Source organism: Balaenoptera ricei, chromosome 10 (assembly GCF_028023285.1).
Source record: "Balaenoptera ricei isolate mBalRic1 chromosome 10, mBalRic1.hap2, whole genome shotgun sequence".
Lineage (NCBI taxonomy): Eukaryota > Metazoa > Chordata > Mammalia > Artiodactyla > Balaenopteridae > Balaenoptera > Balaenoptera ricei.
Genome location: NC_082648.1, coordinates 85,873,927 through 85,890,209, shown reverse-complemented (window position 1 = coordinate 85,890,209; position 16,283 = coordinate 85,873,927). Strand labels below are relative to the sequence as shown.

The 16,283-nt window shown below is 40.1% G+C and overlaps 1 protein-coding gene across 1 annotated transcript in view; it reads right to left on the bottom strand.

The window, feature by feature from the left end:
* Positions 1 to 16,283, bottom strand: part of ANO4 (anoctamin 4) — a 459,674-nt gene that overhangs the window by 169,502 nt on the left and 273,889 nt on the right. The window contains exons 6-7 of the mRNA XM_059937385.1: positions 14,589 to 14,725; positions 11,690 to 11,848 (exon numbers count right to left, since the gene is read on the bottom strand). Coding sequence (XP_059793368.1) covers positions 11,690 to 11,848; positions 14,589 to 14,725 — 296 coding nt within the window. The remainder of the gene's footprint in view (positions 1 to 11,689; positions 11,849 to 14,588; positions 14,726 to 16,283) is intronic.

Here is a 16,283-nt window from a genome sequence, read left to right as displayed (position 1 = left end):
AGCTGGAGGTGACTTCCCTGCCCTTTTCATCGATGGTGTAAGCCTCTGTATCAAAGCCTTCGTTCTTGGAAGACACAGAGTGGCTTGTTCTCTGCAGAACTCTAACTGAAGAGGGGCCAAGCAGTTACAAGCACGAGGGAAGACCTTCAAAGACGAAACTTGATGTACGTGTAGACAAAAGTGTGGAAGGCCATGAAAGACGTAGCACCAAAAGGGGTGGAAGCTAAACTAATGAATAGCAAAGGACAAGTTAGGGAGGGGTTTGCAAGCAGGTCAGGTCTCTGTAAAGGTCCCAACACTGCTCAGGCACTTGATTTGTCCCTGCTCTGTGCCCCGGGAGAGGTCGTGGAGATGCAAACCCTGTCATCTTCCCCACCCCCACCCCAGCCAAATCCAGCCAGTTTCCCTCCTTCTATAGGACACGCCCTCACCCTCCTCAGTGGCTCCACTTATCCTTCCAACCCTCATCCCACTCCACACACGGGGAAACACAAGGCAAAAGCAGCCCCAACAGTGGGAAAACTCTGAGGGGCTTTTGAGAGCTGGGTTTAGGAATGCACATGCCAACTTCTCTCTTAGTTTGCTCATTATCTTGGAGAACTTGCCTTGAACTCCTGAACAAAACAGTGACTCCCTCCCAGGATTCCTGCATATTTTCTCCACAGTACTCATCGCACTGGACACATTTAATGCTTCTCTTCCCTCACGGTAGACATGACGCTCATTAGATATTTGATGAATGAATGAAGAATGACTCCATCTGGAAATGGAATCATCGGATGCCATCGACCGCTCTTAAAATATGGCTAAGACGCAACAGGAAGTGAGTTGAGCCTTGGCCTCTGCCTCCAGGGACGGTGCTGCAGCACCACTTTTGTAACTGAAGTACATCAGGCTTGGTTCATAAACTCCAGCCCGCAGTTCACCTTTTTCAAGTTTCCCACTTGGAAGGATTACAAGCAGGAGACCATGGATTTACGGTTCTCCAGACTGCTTCAAAGCTTTCAAATCACTCCATCTCATTAATGAATAATTAACGTCATATCCCTAGTATATACTTTGTGTAGTTTTCAGCAATTTAACATAACACATAGTCAGAACAACAGGAACAAAAATAACACTGTCAAGAAAAGACTTTCAGTTCCTTTCACAGCTGCAACTCTACGATGCCCACATTTGGTAAGTAACAAATGACAATGCAAAATGTGTTTTATATCAGACAAGTTCATTTTAGACCAGTGAGAAGATCTTTTAGATTAATTTTCTTCTCGTGGGATTGGTAACAATAGTTCATCATGTGACATGAGTTCTTCAGCTGTGCCTTATATAATGGGTATATTTTTTCCTTAACGTTGTTCTGTCTTGAGCAAAGGAATATGCATGAGTCACATGAAATATGTATTGATTTAGAATGATCCTTTGAGTAAATCAGTTCAGGATAACTTTGTACTGGTCATCTTGACCTGGCAACAGAAATGTTTTGATTAAACTCTGTCTTCCTAAACAAGCAAAAGCAGTTGAGGTAAAAATAAGTAGACCCTCAGCTCTTTAAACTGGTCTCAAAAATTAGAGTGAGAATAAGGAGGAGTGGTGGGGAGAGGAAGACAGAGACAGAAAGAGGGAGAGAGAAACAAAGACAGAGAAAGAGAGAATCAGACAGAGAGAGAGAGAAGGAGAGAGCCCCCTCGCTCCCACCATTTGATGAAACTACCTTAAGAAGAGGGACCAGTAAGAATGAGGCTCTAATTCTGACGGACTGATCTAGGGTAATGGTAGGTGACACCAGAAGGACCAAATCCTGGTGATGAGGTGGGACTTACTATTGGTATGTCTTGCCACCCACCAGATCCCCTCAGGTTTCCCTAGACACAAGCCAGGGACCCTCAGTCCAAGAGGGGATGGGGTTGAATGCCTGAGATCAGAACACAGGGTGACCAGGGGCTGGAACAACTCCCTTCTTTATCAGTACCAACAACCACCTAATATGTGCTGGACTATCTGCTACGCGTGTTATAATGTATTAGCTCACTTTATCTACATAGTAGCCCCATTAGTTAGGATTATCTACTGTTTAATAAATGAAGAAGCTAAGACACAGAGTGGCTAAGAACCTTGCCTGGATATTTACTCAGTAAGTGAGAAAGCAGCAAGTGGATCTAAATCCCTGTTGTCTGGTTTGAAAGGCCGATCTTAATTTACCCTATTCTCTCCTCAAAGACATAGGCATCTTCATGATTCAAGGGTCTGATATTAAGAGTGCTTAAGTTAGCTGGTCCAGGTGGATGAAAGATGGAATAGCTGCCTTGAATTCCTCTAGCTATCTCATAGATACAACTTTATGCAGTTTGTTGCACTAAGAGTCTAACTCAGTAGTTCTCAGCCAGGGACAAATTTTATACACCTGCTCCTGGGGACATAGGACCATACTTGGAGACATTTTTGGTTGTCATAACTTGGTGAGGTTGGGGGAGGAATACTGCTGGGATCTAGTGGATAGAGGCTAGGGATGTTGCTAAACATCCTACAGTACATTGAACAGCCTCCTACAACAAAGAATTACCCAGCCCCAAACATCAACAGTGCTGAGGTTGAGAAATCCTAGAGCTAAATTGATTGATGTTACCCAGACACAGCCATGGAAATCAGCTATTTACAATCTCTTGCGACAAACTCAAAATCCCACAAGCTAAGCGCTGGGCTCGGTCTTACTGTAAAAAACACATAAGACACCGTCTCTGCCCTCAAAGTGACTATACCAGCCACATGGAATCCTTGCCTTTAAGATGGAGTATCCTAAACTTAGAGGGAAAACTGAACAAATTAAAGCAGAATAAATGCCCCTGTGTACTTGCTCTCTCTTTTTTTCACTTCCATCAAGACCACCGTGAATTCCCTGACTGCTGCAATCTCCAAGTGGGCCATCTAAACCCACAGATGTGGCAGCACCTCTGCTATCAGTAGAGATATCAGTGTCAGTGGTAATGAATTCTGATGGTTGACAGCCCAGAAGCCAAGCAGCTGTGGGTGTTGAAGAACTACCCTGTGCCAGGCAGGAGCAGCACTCACCTCCCATCACCTCCCCCAGCCTCAGCCAATGACTGATAGGCAGGGGGACCTCTGCTTTAAAGGTGAGCCAGCTCTGTGGTACTCCCTCTGCCCCAGAGCTCCCGCTTGGATCAGAGACTACACTCTCCGTGTAGTTTTTCTCCTCTGACCTCTTCTACTTCCCTCACTCCCCTTTCTCCTGAGAGCACTCCACCCATCAACAACTTTAGCAAGAATCCTTGCCTCAGGCTCTGTTTCTGTTTAGGAAAGAAATTCAACCTCAGACACCACTTTTTAAAAAGTCCACTGCCAGTACGGATCAACAATGAACTCCTGAAAGGAGTTCTGCTCTGATCTGAATTGTATCCCCTTAAAATTCATATGTTGAAATTCTAACCCCCCATGTGATGGTATTAGGAGGTGGGGCCTTTGAGAGGTCATTAGGTCATGGAGTCCTCAAAAATGGGATTAGCTCCTTTAAAAAAGAGACCTCAGAGAGCTCTCTACCTCCTTTCACCATGTGAAGACACAGCAAGAAGATGATGTCTATGAACCAGGAACAGGGTCCTCATCAGCGCCTTGATCTTGAACTTCCAGCCTTTAGAAATGTGAGAAATAAGTTTTTGTTATTTACAACCCACCCAGCCTATGGTATTTTGTTATAGCAGCCCAGTTAGCTTAAGACAAATACTCAAGGAACTTCCAGGGCTTTGATTTTCAAAAGAAAATCTGCCTTCTTCACTCTTTGCTTAGGACTGTCCTTAATTTTCCTTTCCCTTCAACTCCAATTTGAGACCCTTGGTAATACATATATATGACATATTAGGAAATGGAGATTATTAAGTGGAGTAAGGTCTAAGTCTCTTTTGAGGGTCCAGAAAATACTAGAGGACAGGAATTTGGATAGTTCAGTTTGTCCGGACAGATTTATTTTAGACACTCATCATGGTTTGAACTATAAAAGAAGGGAGGAGTCTCTGGTCCTTTCCCCTTCATTCTCAGAGCTCTGGATCCAGAGAGAACATCTATAGTAACAGTGGTTGCAGAACATAAACAGGGATGAAAATAGGAAGGGTAGGATGGGCAGGAAGCCTGTGAAGGCAGAGAACAATCTAGGTGAGATTAGCACCTTCCATGGGGAATCTTTGTATAGTTTTCCCTTGAATAGGTGTAAAGCAAGACTAGGATGGGCAATCAAGTACAGTTTTTCAGTTCTGGGTTGCTCTATAATTTTATTCCCTGATGAATCTAAAACCAAATCCTCTGGGCAGATAAATGTCTGAACGTTGACAATGTTAAACATGTTACCTAAGGTATTCTAAGTTCTTCCAAGAGCACTGAAGGTAATCATTAATCTCATTCATGCATATACATTATTAGCAATATATAGTCAGTTGATGTTGCTATCCTAATGGTTACATTTTAAGGCATTTATAAACTGTATGAAAAATTTTCCAAAAGCTTTGCCTTGAAAAACTATTTTAAAAGTAAAAATGTTAATACACTGTGTTTAGCTGTTATGATAACTATAATGAGGGTAATAGATTTATTAATTGCTTACAATATGACAGGTACAGAGATAAGCACTTAGTATGAATGATTTCATTTAATTACCATAATAACCCATGAAATAGATCTCATCATTAGCCTCATTTTGCAGATGAGCTAACTTTCCCAGGAGCACATAGCTTTTAATGATGAAAACAAATGAGAACTCAGAATGTCTGACACCAGACTCTTAACCACTGTGTTAGTTACCTGTTGCTGGGTAACAAATTACCACAAACTTAGAGGCTTAAAACAACACATATTAATGAGTTTACAGTTTCTGTAGGTCAGGAATCCAGACACAGCTTAGCTGGGTCCTCTGCTTCAGGGTCTCACCAGGCTGCAATACAGGTCTTGGCCAGGGCTGCAGTCTCAAGAGAGGCTCGACTGAGGAAAGATCTATTTTCAAGATCCGCCAGTTGTTGGTAGAGCTCATCTTGTGGTTGTAGGACTGAGGTCCCTGTTCTCTGGCCAGTTGTCAGCTGGGAGCAACTCTCAGCTCCTAAATGCCACCCCCCCCCTTTCTTTGCATAGGGGCCCCCTTCATAGACTGTTTCATAATATGGGAGCTTACATCTTCAAAGTCAGTAAAGGAGAGTCTCTCTAGTTCCAGTCAGCTGAGACAGGGTTTTATATACCATAATATAAATAACCACAGAAGTAACATCTCACTACATTCGCCATATTCTGTTGGGTAAAAGCAAGTCACAGGTCTCACCTGCACTCAAGGGGAGGGAATTGCACAAAGGCATGACAACCAGGAGGCAGGCATCACAGACTTTAGGGTCTGTCCACCACAATCACTAGCCAGGTAACAGACTGCAATCATGCTTCTGCCACCCTCTCAATTTTTGCCAGATCTGTGTATCATCTACAACATTTTAATTTCCTGTATTTCCTGAATTTGACTCACTTTTAAAAATACTTTACAAAGAACTTTTATATCACAGTCATAAATTGTTTGCCATGAATAGAAGGTAAAACAGGTAAAATAAAAAAGATTTACACTGTACTGTGTATTCACCTGCATGGGCTCACTTAATCCTCACACAGTTCATGGTAAATACTATTATCCTCATTATTAAAAAGATGGAAGCTGAGATCCAGAAAAGTTTGAAAAACTGCTCAAGACCACTCAGCTTATAAGTAGTTGTACCAAGATTCAAATCCATGGCTACTGGCAGCCAAAGTGCAAGGAAATACAGTCAAGATAGCACCCAATTTCATTACTCACCCCAATTTTCCTGGTTCCCTTTCGTAACTCCACTTGTGTCCTAACTTCTTCAACCCTGAGATTCTTTTTCTTTTTTAACATCTTTATTGGAGTATAATTGCTTTACAATGTTGTGTTAGTTTCTGCTGTATAACAAAATGAGTTAGCTATATGCATACGTATATCCCCATATCTCCTCCCTCTGCGTCTCCCTCCCACCCTCCCTATTCCACCCCTCTAGGTGGTCACAAAGCATGAGCTGATCTCCCTGTGCTATGCGGCTGCTTCCCAATAGCTATCTATTTTACATTTGGCAGTGTATATATGTCAGTGTTACTCTCTCACTTCGTCCCAGCTTACCCTTCCCCCTCCCCGTGTGCTCAAGTCCATTCTCTACATCTGTGTCTTTATTCCTGTCCTCCCTTAGGTTCATCAGAACCATTTTTTTTAGATTCCATATATAGTTGTTAGCATACGGTATTTGTTTTTCTCTTTCTGACTTACTTCACTCTGTATGACAGACTCTAGGTCCATCCACCTCATTACAAATAACTCAGTTTCACTTCTTTTTATGGCTGAGTAATATTCCATTGTATATATGTGCCACATCTTCTTTACTGAGATTCATTTTTAAATACCAGGAATCAACATGATATAAGGGTAAAGAGCAAGTAGGCTCAAGTTTTAATCTGGGCTTTATCTCTTACTGGTCTTGCCACCTGGAGCAAATTACTGCTTTGCCTCAATTGTCTCACCTATAAAATGGAGATGATAATAGTAAGTGATTCACAAAGGCAAGAGTGAGAATTTAATAATACTAGTTTTTGTCATCATCTCAAAGAAAAATGTCCAAGATTCCCAACCCTGAGTGCTATGCATGTGTTTACTACAGTGAGATATTCCAATCCTTCTGAGAAACAAGTGAAAACACAAACAGGCTATTTTGACACATTGCACTCTTTTGTGAATTTCTGTATTTAAAGCTTACTATATTTTCTCTTTGGAGGGGGCAATGTCCTTGAGTAGGACTGAGAGGATGGGGTGTTAGGCCCAAAGCAAAGGGTTGGCTTAAGCTAGGAGCACAGTCAGAACACCCTCAGCAGCAGGGGCACAGCTGCATTTGTGGACATAGATGCAGGCAGGTGGGTCCCTGCATGGGAGGAACTCGTGGCCATGCTTTTTTTATTGCTTTGAGGACGCTGCTCCAAAAATTCTTCCCTCACTTTTCCCCAACCATCAAGTTTGCCTCTCAAATTATTTCTATTAGCATGAAATCATGCAGTTATTTCTCCCATCTTAAATAAAAGGAACGCTTTCTTGACCCAAAGTCTTACACCAGTTATCACTCCATTTCCCTCTTTTCCTTTACAGTGAAACTCCGTGAAAGGGCTATTTCTATCTGCTGTCTCCACATTTTCTCCTCCCATTCTTTCTCGAACACATTTAGTCATGATTTCACTTCCACCTCTCTGAGGAAACTTCTCTTGCCCAGCTCCCCAGAACCCTCCACATTGCTAAATTCAGTGACTAAATTTCAGTCTTCATTTTACTCACCCCGTCCATCAGCAGCATCTGACACAACTGCTCCTTCCCTCCTGAAACACTTCCCTCCAGGCACCACACCATCTAGGTTTTCCAGCCCAGATCTCTGCCTGTCTTCCAGACTCTTCCCTCCTACTCAACATCTCCACCACCGGGACAGCTCAAACTTAACACGTCTACAAGGGAACCCAGCAGAGGGAACTCTGCTGCCCTGTAAATGGCAGTTCTTCCAACTCTTTATTTTTCTGTTTTTGGTCGTGTCATGCAGCATGTGGGATCTTAGTTCCCCGATCAGGGATGGAAGTCACGCCCCCTGCACTGGAAGGGCGGGTTTGTAACCACTGGACCACCAGGGAAGTCTCTCTTCCAACTCTTTAAATGTACAGTGTATGACAGATGAATGGCCTGTGACTCCTCCTTCACATTACTCATTCAATCTGTCTTCAGTTTCCATCGGCTCTACTTACTACTCTTCTCAGCATCTCCTCTGCTGTGCACTTGGCCACGCCACCATCACCTCTCTCTTGGATTCTTGTGACAAATCTCCTAACTGACCTCTCTGCTTCTGCCCTCACCACCTCCCCACTTCCCACAGTCTACTATCACCAGGAAACCCCAATGACCCTAATAAAACAGAAACCAGATCTTATCATGCCTCAGCTCAAAACTGTCCAGTGATTTCCCATGTCATGCAGAGAAAAACTAAAGTTGCCCAGTGACCACTAAGACCTGATGTCATCTGGCTTCCGTTGCCTCTCTGATATAATTTCTCACTATTCTCTACTCTGCTCAGTCAACTCCTGTCATACTGGCCTCTTCACTGTCCCATAAACACACCAGGCATGCTCCTGACTCAGGGCCTTTGCACATGCTCTTCTTGGTCCCTGGGAAAGAGGCCCGCCTTTACCAACTTTCATAAAATTGCAAGCCCCTCTCGACACTTCCTGCTTTACTTTTTTCTCCTTAGCATTTATTGTTCTTCAACACAGATTTCCTCATTTATTTTGTTCTTAAGTTCCAACAGGGCAGGAATTTTTTGTCTGTTTTATTCACTGCTGAGTTCTTGGTGCTTAAGGCAGTGCCTGGCAGAGAGTAAGTATGTAATAAATATGTGTTGAATGAATTAACTATCATCAAGATGGTATGATTTATATAAATACAGTTATTTGGTAAACAACTGATGATATGAGTTTTCCCCCATGTTCTGTGTGATTCTAAAGAGGAAGGGTGATCCATTAATCTAACTGGTACTCATACATCCCAAATAATTCCAAAGTCATCCATGACCTGACCCTTTATATGAAGGAAGATATAAACCTCTTATTGATAATGATTTAAAAATAGGTACCAAAGAGTCAATGATGGACATAAAATTTAAAATGAAAAAATATTATTTTTTATTTATAAATTCATCAAAATGTGAATTTATAAATATGAGTTTACCTTTAAAGAAGGGAATCTCTTTAAACAGATGGACACTTAAGAAGAAAATCACTTGGATTTGATACTTTATTTGGGAACTTTGCTGTGAATTGCTTTCTCTGGGCTAATATGAAAGATGAGTTACAGAATAGTAAAGACCCAGGGTGCCAAAACAAGCACTTACCTGCTGACTCATCAGGTGGGGGGCATAGTTTCCACGAAAGATGAAATTTGACTACATCCTCACTTTTATCATGAATTAAAGATTTTCCTGGCTGTCTTTCTTGACTTTCAATGTTAAAAGAGATAAAGATTCTCTTTCTATTAAACTGTTCAACTACAGAGCCTGTCTTTACCGATTTGGAAACAAAAGCTTCTAAGTCTGTGAAACATTTTCCATAACTGTTGGACATCATGACACACAGCTAATGAAGACGATACTAATAATTCATACAACGTACTTAGTATTCACCACTGATTATGCATCAGGTGTATGTGGATTCATAGGAAGCCCCCTGGGTTTTCTTTATTCTTTTCCACCTTGAACTATGTTCTTTGTTTTATGTATAAAAGGTGGAAGTAACTTCTGGAAGCTGAAATAGCTATTAAAATTGCTGCCTTTCTACTGCAACTGTTTATGAAAACACTAGATTTAAATAAAAGTGGCTTCTGATGGGTTTTAAATCTAATAATACAATGGAGATACAGATTTACTGTTCATACAAGGGACATTTTATTTTAATTAGTTGTGACAGGGAAAATTAATTTAGCTATAATTTCCTGCTGCTTCTAAGCAAGGAAGGATGTGCAGAGACCCCCCGCTTCTTGCTGAGCTGGCTGAGGCTGTGAGGACGCAAAGCAGAGCTCAGAGACGGGGTTAGAGTCAAACTGTGCTACTTATGCAGAGTTTGGGCCACAGGGAAAAGCTGCTTAGGAAGAAGTTTCCAGAAAGAGGAAAACCAAGCTGTTGGTAGTGGATAGAGGACTGTAGGGAAGCTGCCACCAAGAGAAGAACTTTTGGGGGGAAGGGAGAGAAAGAGATGCTTAGATAAGTTTTTATGAAGTTTTGCCATATGGTGATATTGCCCTTTTCCCAACTGCTATTTTTTCTAGTAAACATTAAAATAAATACCTAGGTATTAAAATTTGTTTTAAATTAGAACCAAACAAAATTATCTTGTATACCACTAAAATCATATGCGCTGAACATCTAACACACTATGGTCAACTCTGGACTACACAGCACCAACTGCACACTAAAAGACAGAATAACCCTCCTCAGCTACCTGCTCCAATTCTGGCAGCTGAATACTGTAGTACAGATGATTTTTAGGAGACATACAGGAGATTTGTCATTTCTTTAGTAATGTATTTTATTTGGAAAAGTATTAGGCTTTTTGAGTTTTAACTCGTAAGCCACAAAATGACATTGAAAAGACCTACACAAAAGAAGCCCCCAAAATGGAGACAATAGTTATGAAGCTCAAAATATAAATCTTTCATTAATTGAAGAAAGCTACCTAGTTTTGATGGGAATCAAAACTTTGACAGAGTCAGAACGGATCACACGAAGGACTTTTGTTATTTCAGATCATGTCTCAATACAGATCTTTTATTTCTTTACATAAAAATTCTGAAACTTAGGATAAAAGATGAAGAAAAGATTTTTGGGGATAAAATATTAATGCACTATCAATGTTAAGAAAAGAATACACAACTGTCTCAATAGAATACCTTAAAGAACAAGATTTATCAAAGGCATGTTCAGTGGGTGTAGGAAAGATTTTCTGGAACCCCACAAAAGTGGAAAAAACAACATATTTAACTCTGTTTGTTGCTCTGGGGGAAACTCCAACTGAAGCAGTTTTTTAAGCTATCTGCTTCCACTTTCCTAAGAAAGAGAACCTGTTCCCTTAAGGCTATACTCATCTCACTGTTTTCCTAATTCTCTTTTTGGAGACTTCCAGAAAAATACTGCTTCTGTTTTATAAATGTTCCAGAGTTGAGGCTAGTCTAACAGACCTGGAAAAATCCTATTTATCTAAAGTGTCCCAAGATTAGCATGCAACCTTCATCATATAAAGAAAAACATGGATGTCTGACTTCAACGATCTATCCTTTAGCCTTGAAATGCAGAATCAGAAGCAAACACTTTGAATTGGCAACATGTTCTTCTGGACTAGGAAAAGCTCCAGAAGCTGTGCTCAGTGTTCAGGGAAAATCCGAGAAGAGTTACATAATCCAGCTAACAGGGCCAAGTTCTAGAAATGTGCACAGCGTTTCTGGGTACACAATAATCCCACTGTGGATTATTATCAGAGGCTTGGCTGGGCCTCTTGTACCATCCTCAAACTTCCCCCCCTGCAGAGGAGAGAAGGGGAAGAGTAAACACTGATAAGGTAATCCTTGAGTTTGGGAACTTGATAAAACCAACCTGAATGTCTTTTAAAAACAGAATCACTTTGTAAGTCCCAGCTGTTTTTGGCCAAATCAGCCAGTCTCTTCTGCTGCGTGTGAGGATACCCAAACCCATTATGTTTCCTAAAATGTAAAAAGAGCCTCTATGGTGGGGTGATTGCATTTTATCCGAAGTTTTCTTTAATCTATGCAAATAGAACCCGCCATTAACATCGAGAAGCAGTAGATGTAGGAAGTCAGGTAAATTATAACACTCTGAAACAATCCATTTAATTTGAATATTTTGATTTTTACGGAATCTTTTGGCATTAAAATGCTCTCAAAGGCAAACTGTGCTGCGAAAATCGAATTGCTAGAACATTCTCCACACACTGCAGATTGGCAAACCCTCAGCAAATGAAACATTCAGTTAACATAATGACTAACTGCTTATTTTTTAATTGTCTCCCAATATGAATAGATGTATATTTATATTTTTTCTCATCCAAGCAAACTATTTACCTCTTTCTCCATTTGTAATCCTTCTGCTCTAATATTTCTTTCAAATATTTCTCTCTTTTCCATCTGGGGGTTGGATTTTCTGTACACAAGAATGTAGTCAATTCGACACTTTCCATCTCTGAAGTAAAGTCCATTTGATTTGTTTTTTTCTGGTACTGTCTGCACACAAAGAGAAAGGGACCAGTTTAAGACACTAAAAACTGAGCCTTGGGGCTTCCCTGGTGGCGCAGTGGTTGAGAGTCCGCCTGCCGGTGCAGGGGACACGGGTTCAAGCCCTGGTCCAGGATGATCCCACATGCCGCGGAGCAACTGGGCCCGTGAGTCACAATTACTGATCCTGCGCGTCTGGAGCTTGTGCTCTGCAACAAGAGAGGCCGCAATAGTGAGAGGCCCGTGCACCGCGATGAAGAGTGGCCCCCACTTGCCACAACTAGAGAAAGCCTTCGCGCAGAAACGAAGACCCAACACAGCCAAAAATAATTAATTAATTAATTAATTAAAAAACAAAAAACAAAAAAAAACCTGAGCCTTGGGTGAGTAATATTAAAGAACAATTAAAACTAAATGCATTTCCTTGTGTTTTATCAAAATTACACTTTTATTAATGAAAAATGTAAACAAGAGGAAACAAAATAAAAATCGGAAAAAGCAGTCAAATGGGCAAAACTTAAGACACCTAACAATACCAAATGTTGGCAAGGATGTGGAGCAACTGAGAATTCTCACATTCTACAGGTGAGAGTGAAAATTGATATATTTACTCTGGAAAACACACTAGCATCATCTTGTAAAATTGAACATTTACATAACATATATCCCTACAGAAATTCCTGGTAAAGCAACTAGGAAACATGTATATGAATGTTCACAGCAGCATTATTCATAAGAGAAAAAAATTTAAACATAGGAATCAATGCAAGTCAATGAACAGGCAAATAGATAAATAAACTGTAGAACAGTGATACAGTGGAATATTATACAGCAGTGAAAATGAACTACTGATGCATCTAATAGTAAGCAAATATCTTAAGAACAATATTGACAGAAAAAAGCAAGTCACAAAAGACTTTATACTGCATGATACCATTTTTTATAAAGCACAAAATAAAATCAATGTAAAATAAGTTGTTAAGGCTACTTATGTATGCATGGTAAAACGATTTTTAGAGCAAGAGAATAAAAAACACAAAAATTCAGGAAGACAGTCCATCTGGTAGGAGAGAAGGACGGGACCACAAGTGGTTTGATGGTTTTAGTAATACTTTAGTTCAGGGTTTCTCAAATTTTTTGCCCACATTAAGAAAAATATTTTTCTTGTGATATTTGTGTATACAGTTGTGAACAACAACGGGGTTGAATCCACTTGTAACTTATAGTCATAGTGGGGCCTCCATATCCACAGTTCCTTGGCATCATGGATTCAACCAACCATATACCATGTGGTAATGTAGTGTCTACTACTGAAAAACATTCATGTATAGGTGGACACACACAGTTCAAACCCACGTCATTCAAGGGTCAACTGTATGCATAAACACACAAAAAATTTGAGGACACAGTACACATCAGTTTCCAAATAGTAGTATGAAGAAGGAACACATGCCAGACCTCCTAGGCCATTGCTAGAATCCATATTCATGCACAAGTGACATGCATGCAACCTCATCCAAAAGGAAAATCTCAGTCAGGAGTGATGGAAATAACATGTCTCATACCTGATGTAGGTATTTATAATTGATGACCAATCCTCACTGACTATTTTTGGCTTCTGCCTTAAGAGGTACTCAGAACTCTACCCAAATAAACACTTTCTTAACAATCATCTGCCAGGGAAGGGAACTATCCTGTAGATTTAACACATTAGCATCTAATTGCAAAACCAGCCAAGGCTTCAAGAGGAGGGTTAGCAAAGCCCTAACCTACCAAGACTGTTTCATCATCTATAAATTAAGGGGATTATACTAGCTGCTTTTTGAGGTGCCTTTCAAGGTCCTTCCTTTATGCCACATTATGGCATCCAAAGTTTCTGTGTGAAGAGATGATGATAGAATGAGTTTTTTCTTACAAAAAACAAAAACAAAAACAAAAAAAAAACCCACACATAGATAAGTAGCATATGGTATTTATAGAGAGGACTGGGAAGCTTGGTAGAAGTAAACAATTTTCCCTGGTCAAAGGTGTTATCCTTTCACTAGTTAACAGCCTCTGGAATAATAAAAACGTTAAGAATACACAATAAATTAGTGACTCTGATCTCTGTTCCTATCACCTAAACCTAGTGCATATACAAAGGAGATATTAAACTCCACTGAGACACAGCTGAGCAGCAGTGAATGCCTTTAACAAAATACTTTTTTTTCCCCCCCAAAATGACACATGAACAGATGGGTCTATTTACAATTGCAATGAGTTTCCAGATTACAGAGGCAAATGGAAACTCAGAGAGGCTTCAGACAACACAACACCTACTGAGATCTGGTCCACTCTGTGTCACTGTTCTACGTGCTGGGAGATTTCAACAGAAATTGATTTCATTTCAATTTTACAAGATTTCAACATCTTTGTAAAGCTAACTTTTTACTAGTTAGCGACACCCAGAATGTAGATCATTTTAAAATGGTGGGTGGTTTTAAGAATCTTCTCTATAAAAACAAAATGCCTTTAGGTATAAGGTAAGTGCATGACCCACTGAAAGCTTGTTTTGAGAGTAAGTAGATTTCGTATCCCTGAAATGTGCTAGACTCCTAGAGGACATCAAAGGATTACACGACCTGGTCCTTTTTTCCCTCAGGAACCCACAGTTCAATGAGATGATGACTTTAAACAATCTACTGGAATATGCTTCTCAGGTTCCTGCCTGGATCAAGAATCGTGTTTTTAAGAAATCACACACTCTTACCTCTCCCCCTGCTTCCAATCTGCTAGCATCATCTGAAGTACTGGTCAGGTTTCCAGGGTGAAGGAGAGAATCGTCATCTTTGCAAGGACTGTTGACAGCTTCCAATTCATCAAAAAGAATATTGACATCCTTGGCCACTAGAATCAAAGTAAATACAAGTCGGGGTAAGAATCTGGGATCTTAAAAGCAATACTAAAAGTAAAGACATCTTGGGACTTTGCTGGTGGTGCAGTGGTTAAGAATCCGCCTGCCAATGCAGGGGACACAAATTTGAGCCCTGGTCCGGGAAGATCCCACATGCCATGGAGCAGCTAAGCCCGTGCGCCACAACTACTGAACCTGCGCTCTAGAGCCCGCGCATCACAACTACTGAGGCTGCATGCCACAACTACTGAAGCCCGCATGCCTAGAGCCCATGCTCTGCAACAAGAGAAGCCACGACAATGAGAAGCCTGCGCACCGCAACAAAGAGTAGCCCCCACTCGCCACAACTAGAGAAAGCCCGTGCACAGCAACGAAGACCCAACACAGCCAAAAATAAAAATTAAGTTAATTAAAAAAAAATTAAGACACTTAAAAAAAAAAAAAGTAAAGACATCTCCCTTTGGCTTCATATTTTTTCATTGTTTCAATAACCCCTTGAATGACAGGTATATTATTTCCTAAGAGAAACGAATGTCAGATGTAAAACATGTTTGACCAGTGTCTTCATTAGGCAAGATGGACAATGTGAAGCAAAGTATCTTCATAGTGTAAATATAACTTGTCTTCCATGATAACAGGAGGTGTTGTGTTTGCTTAGCTTTCCTTCATATAGTTGTTTAGCATAAGGTTCTTTAAGACTTCTAAGAACTCATTTTGTATTGGAGATGACCTATATTTTAAAAATTTTTTGTTTTTATTTAAATGCCATACAACTTGCTAAGTGAACCCGTAAATGTGCTACTTGCATAGTTCAGTAAGAACTGGGATTTTATTTCTCCTTTGTTACTTCTTTAAGGCCTAACAGAGAAAAGCTGATGCAGTAATAAAGCATGCAGTTAGGTTTTTTGCCTTTCTTCTTCCTCTAATCATGAATTGGAATTATGAATTGAGCCACTCAGGAACTCTCCCAAAAGACTCTTGATGCTAATATATCAACAGATAAAGCACTGTATATGGAGTCGTAAATACAGAATACCACACTCAAATGCACACAGTGTTGCAGTACACCAGAAAGCAAAGTTCAACACTAGTGGATGGGAAAATATAATGCCAGGTATGGGTCCCTTCGTTATTTTTTATTGAAGTACAGTTGATTTACAATGTTTCAGTTGTACAGGAAGAATGTACATTTATATATTTATTCTTTTTCAGATCCTTTTCCATTATAGTTTATTACAAGATATTGAATATAGTTCCCTGTTATACAGTAGGTCCTTGTTGTTTATCTATTTTTATATATAGTAGTGTATATCTGTTAATCCCAAATTCACAATTTATCCTTCCCCCTCTTTTTCCTTTGGTAACCGTAAGTTTGTTTTCTATGTCTGTGAGTCTATTTCTGTTTTGTAAATATGTTCAGTTGTATCATATTTCAGATTCCACATATAAGTTAAATATGATATTTGGCTTTCTCTGTCTGACTTCACTTAGTATGATAATCTCTAGGTCCATCCATGTTGCTGCAATGGCATTATTTCATTCTTTTTTATG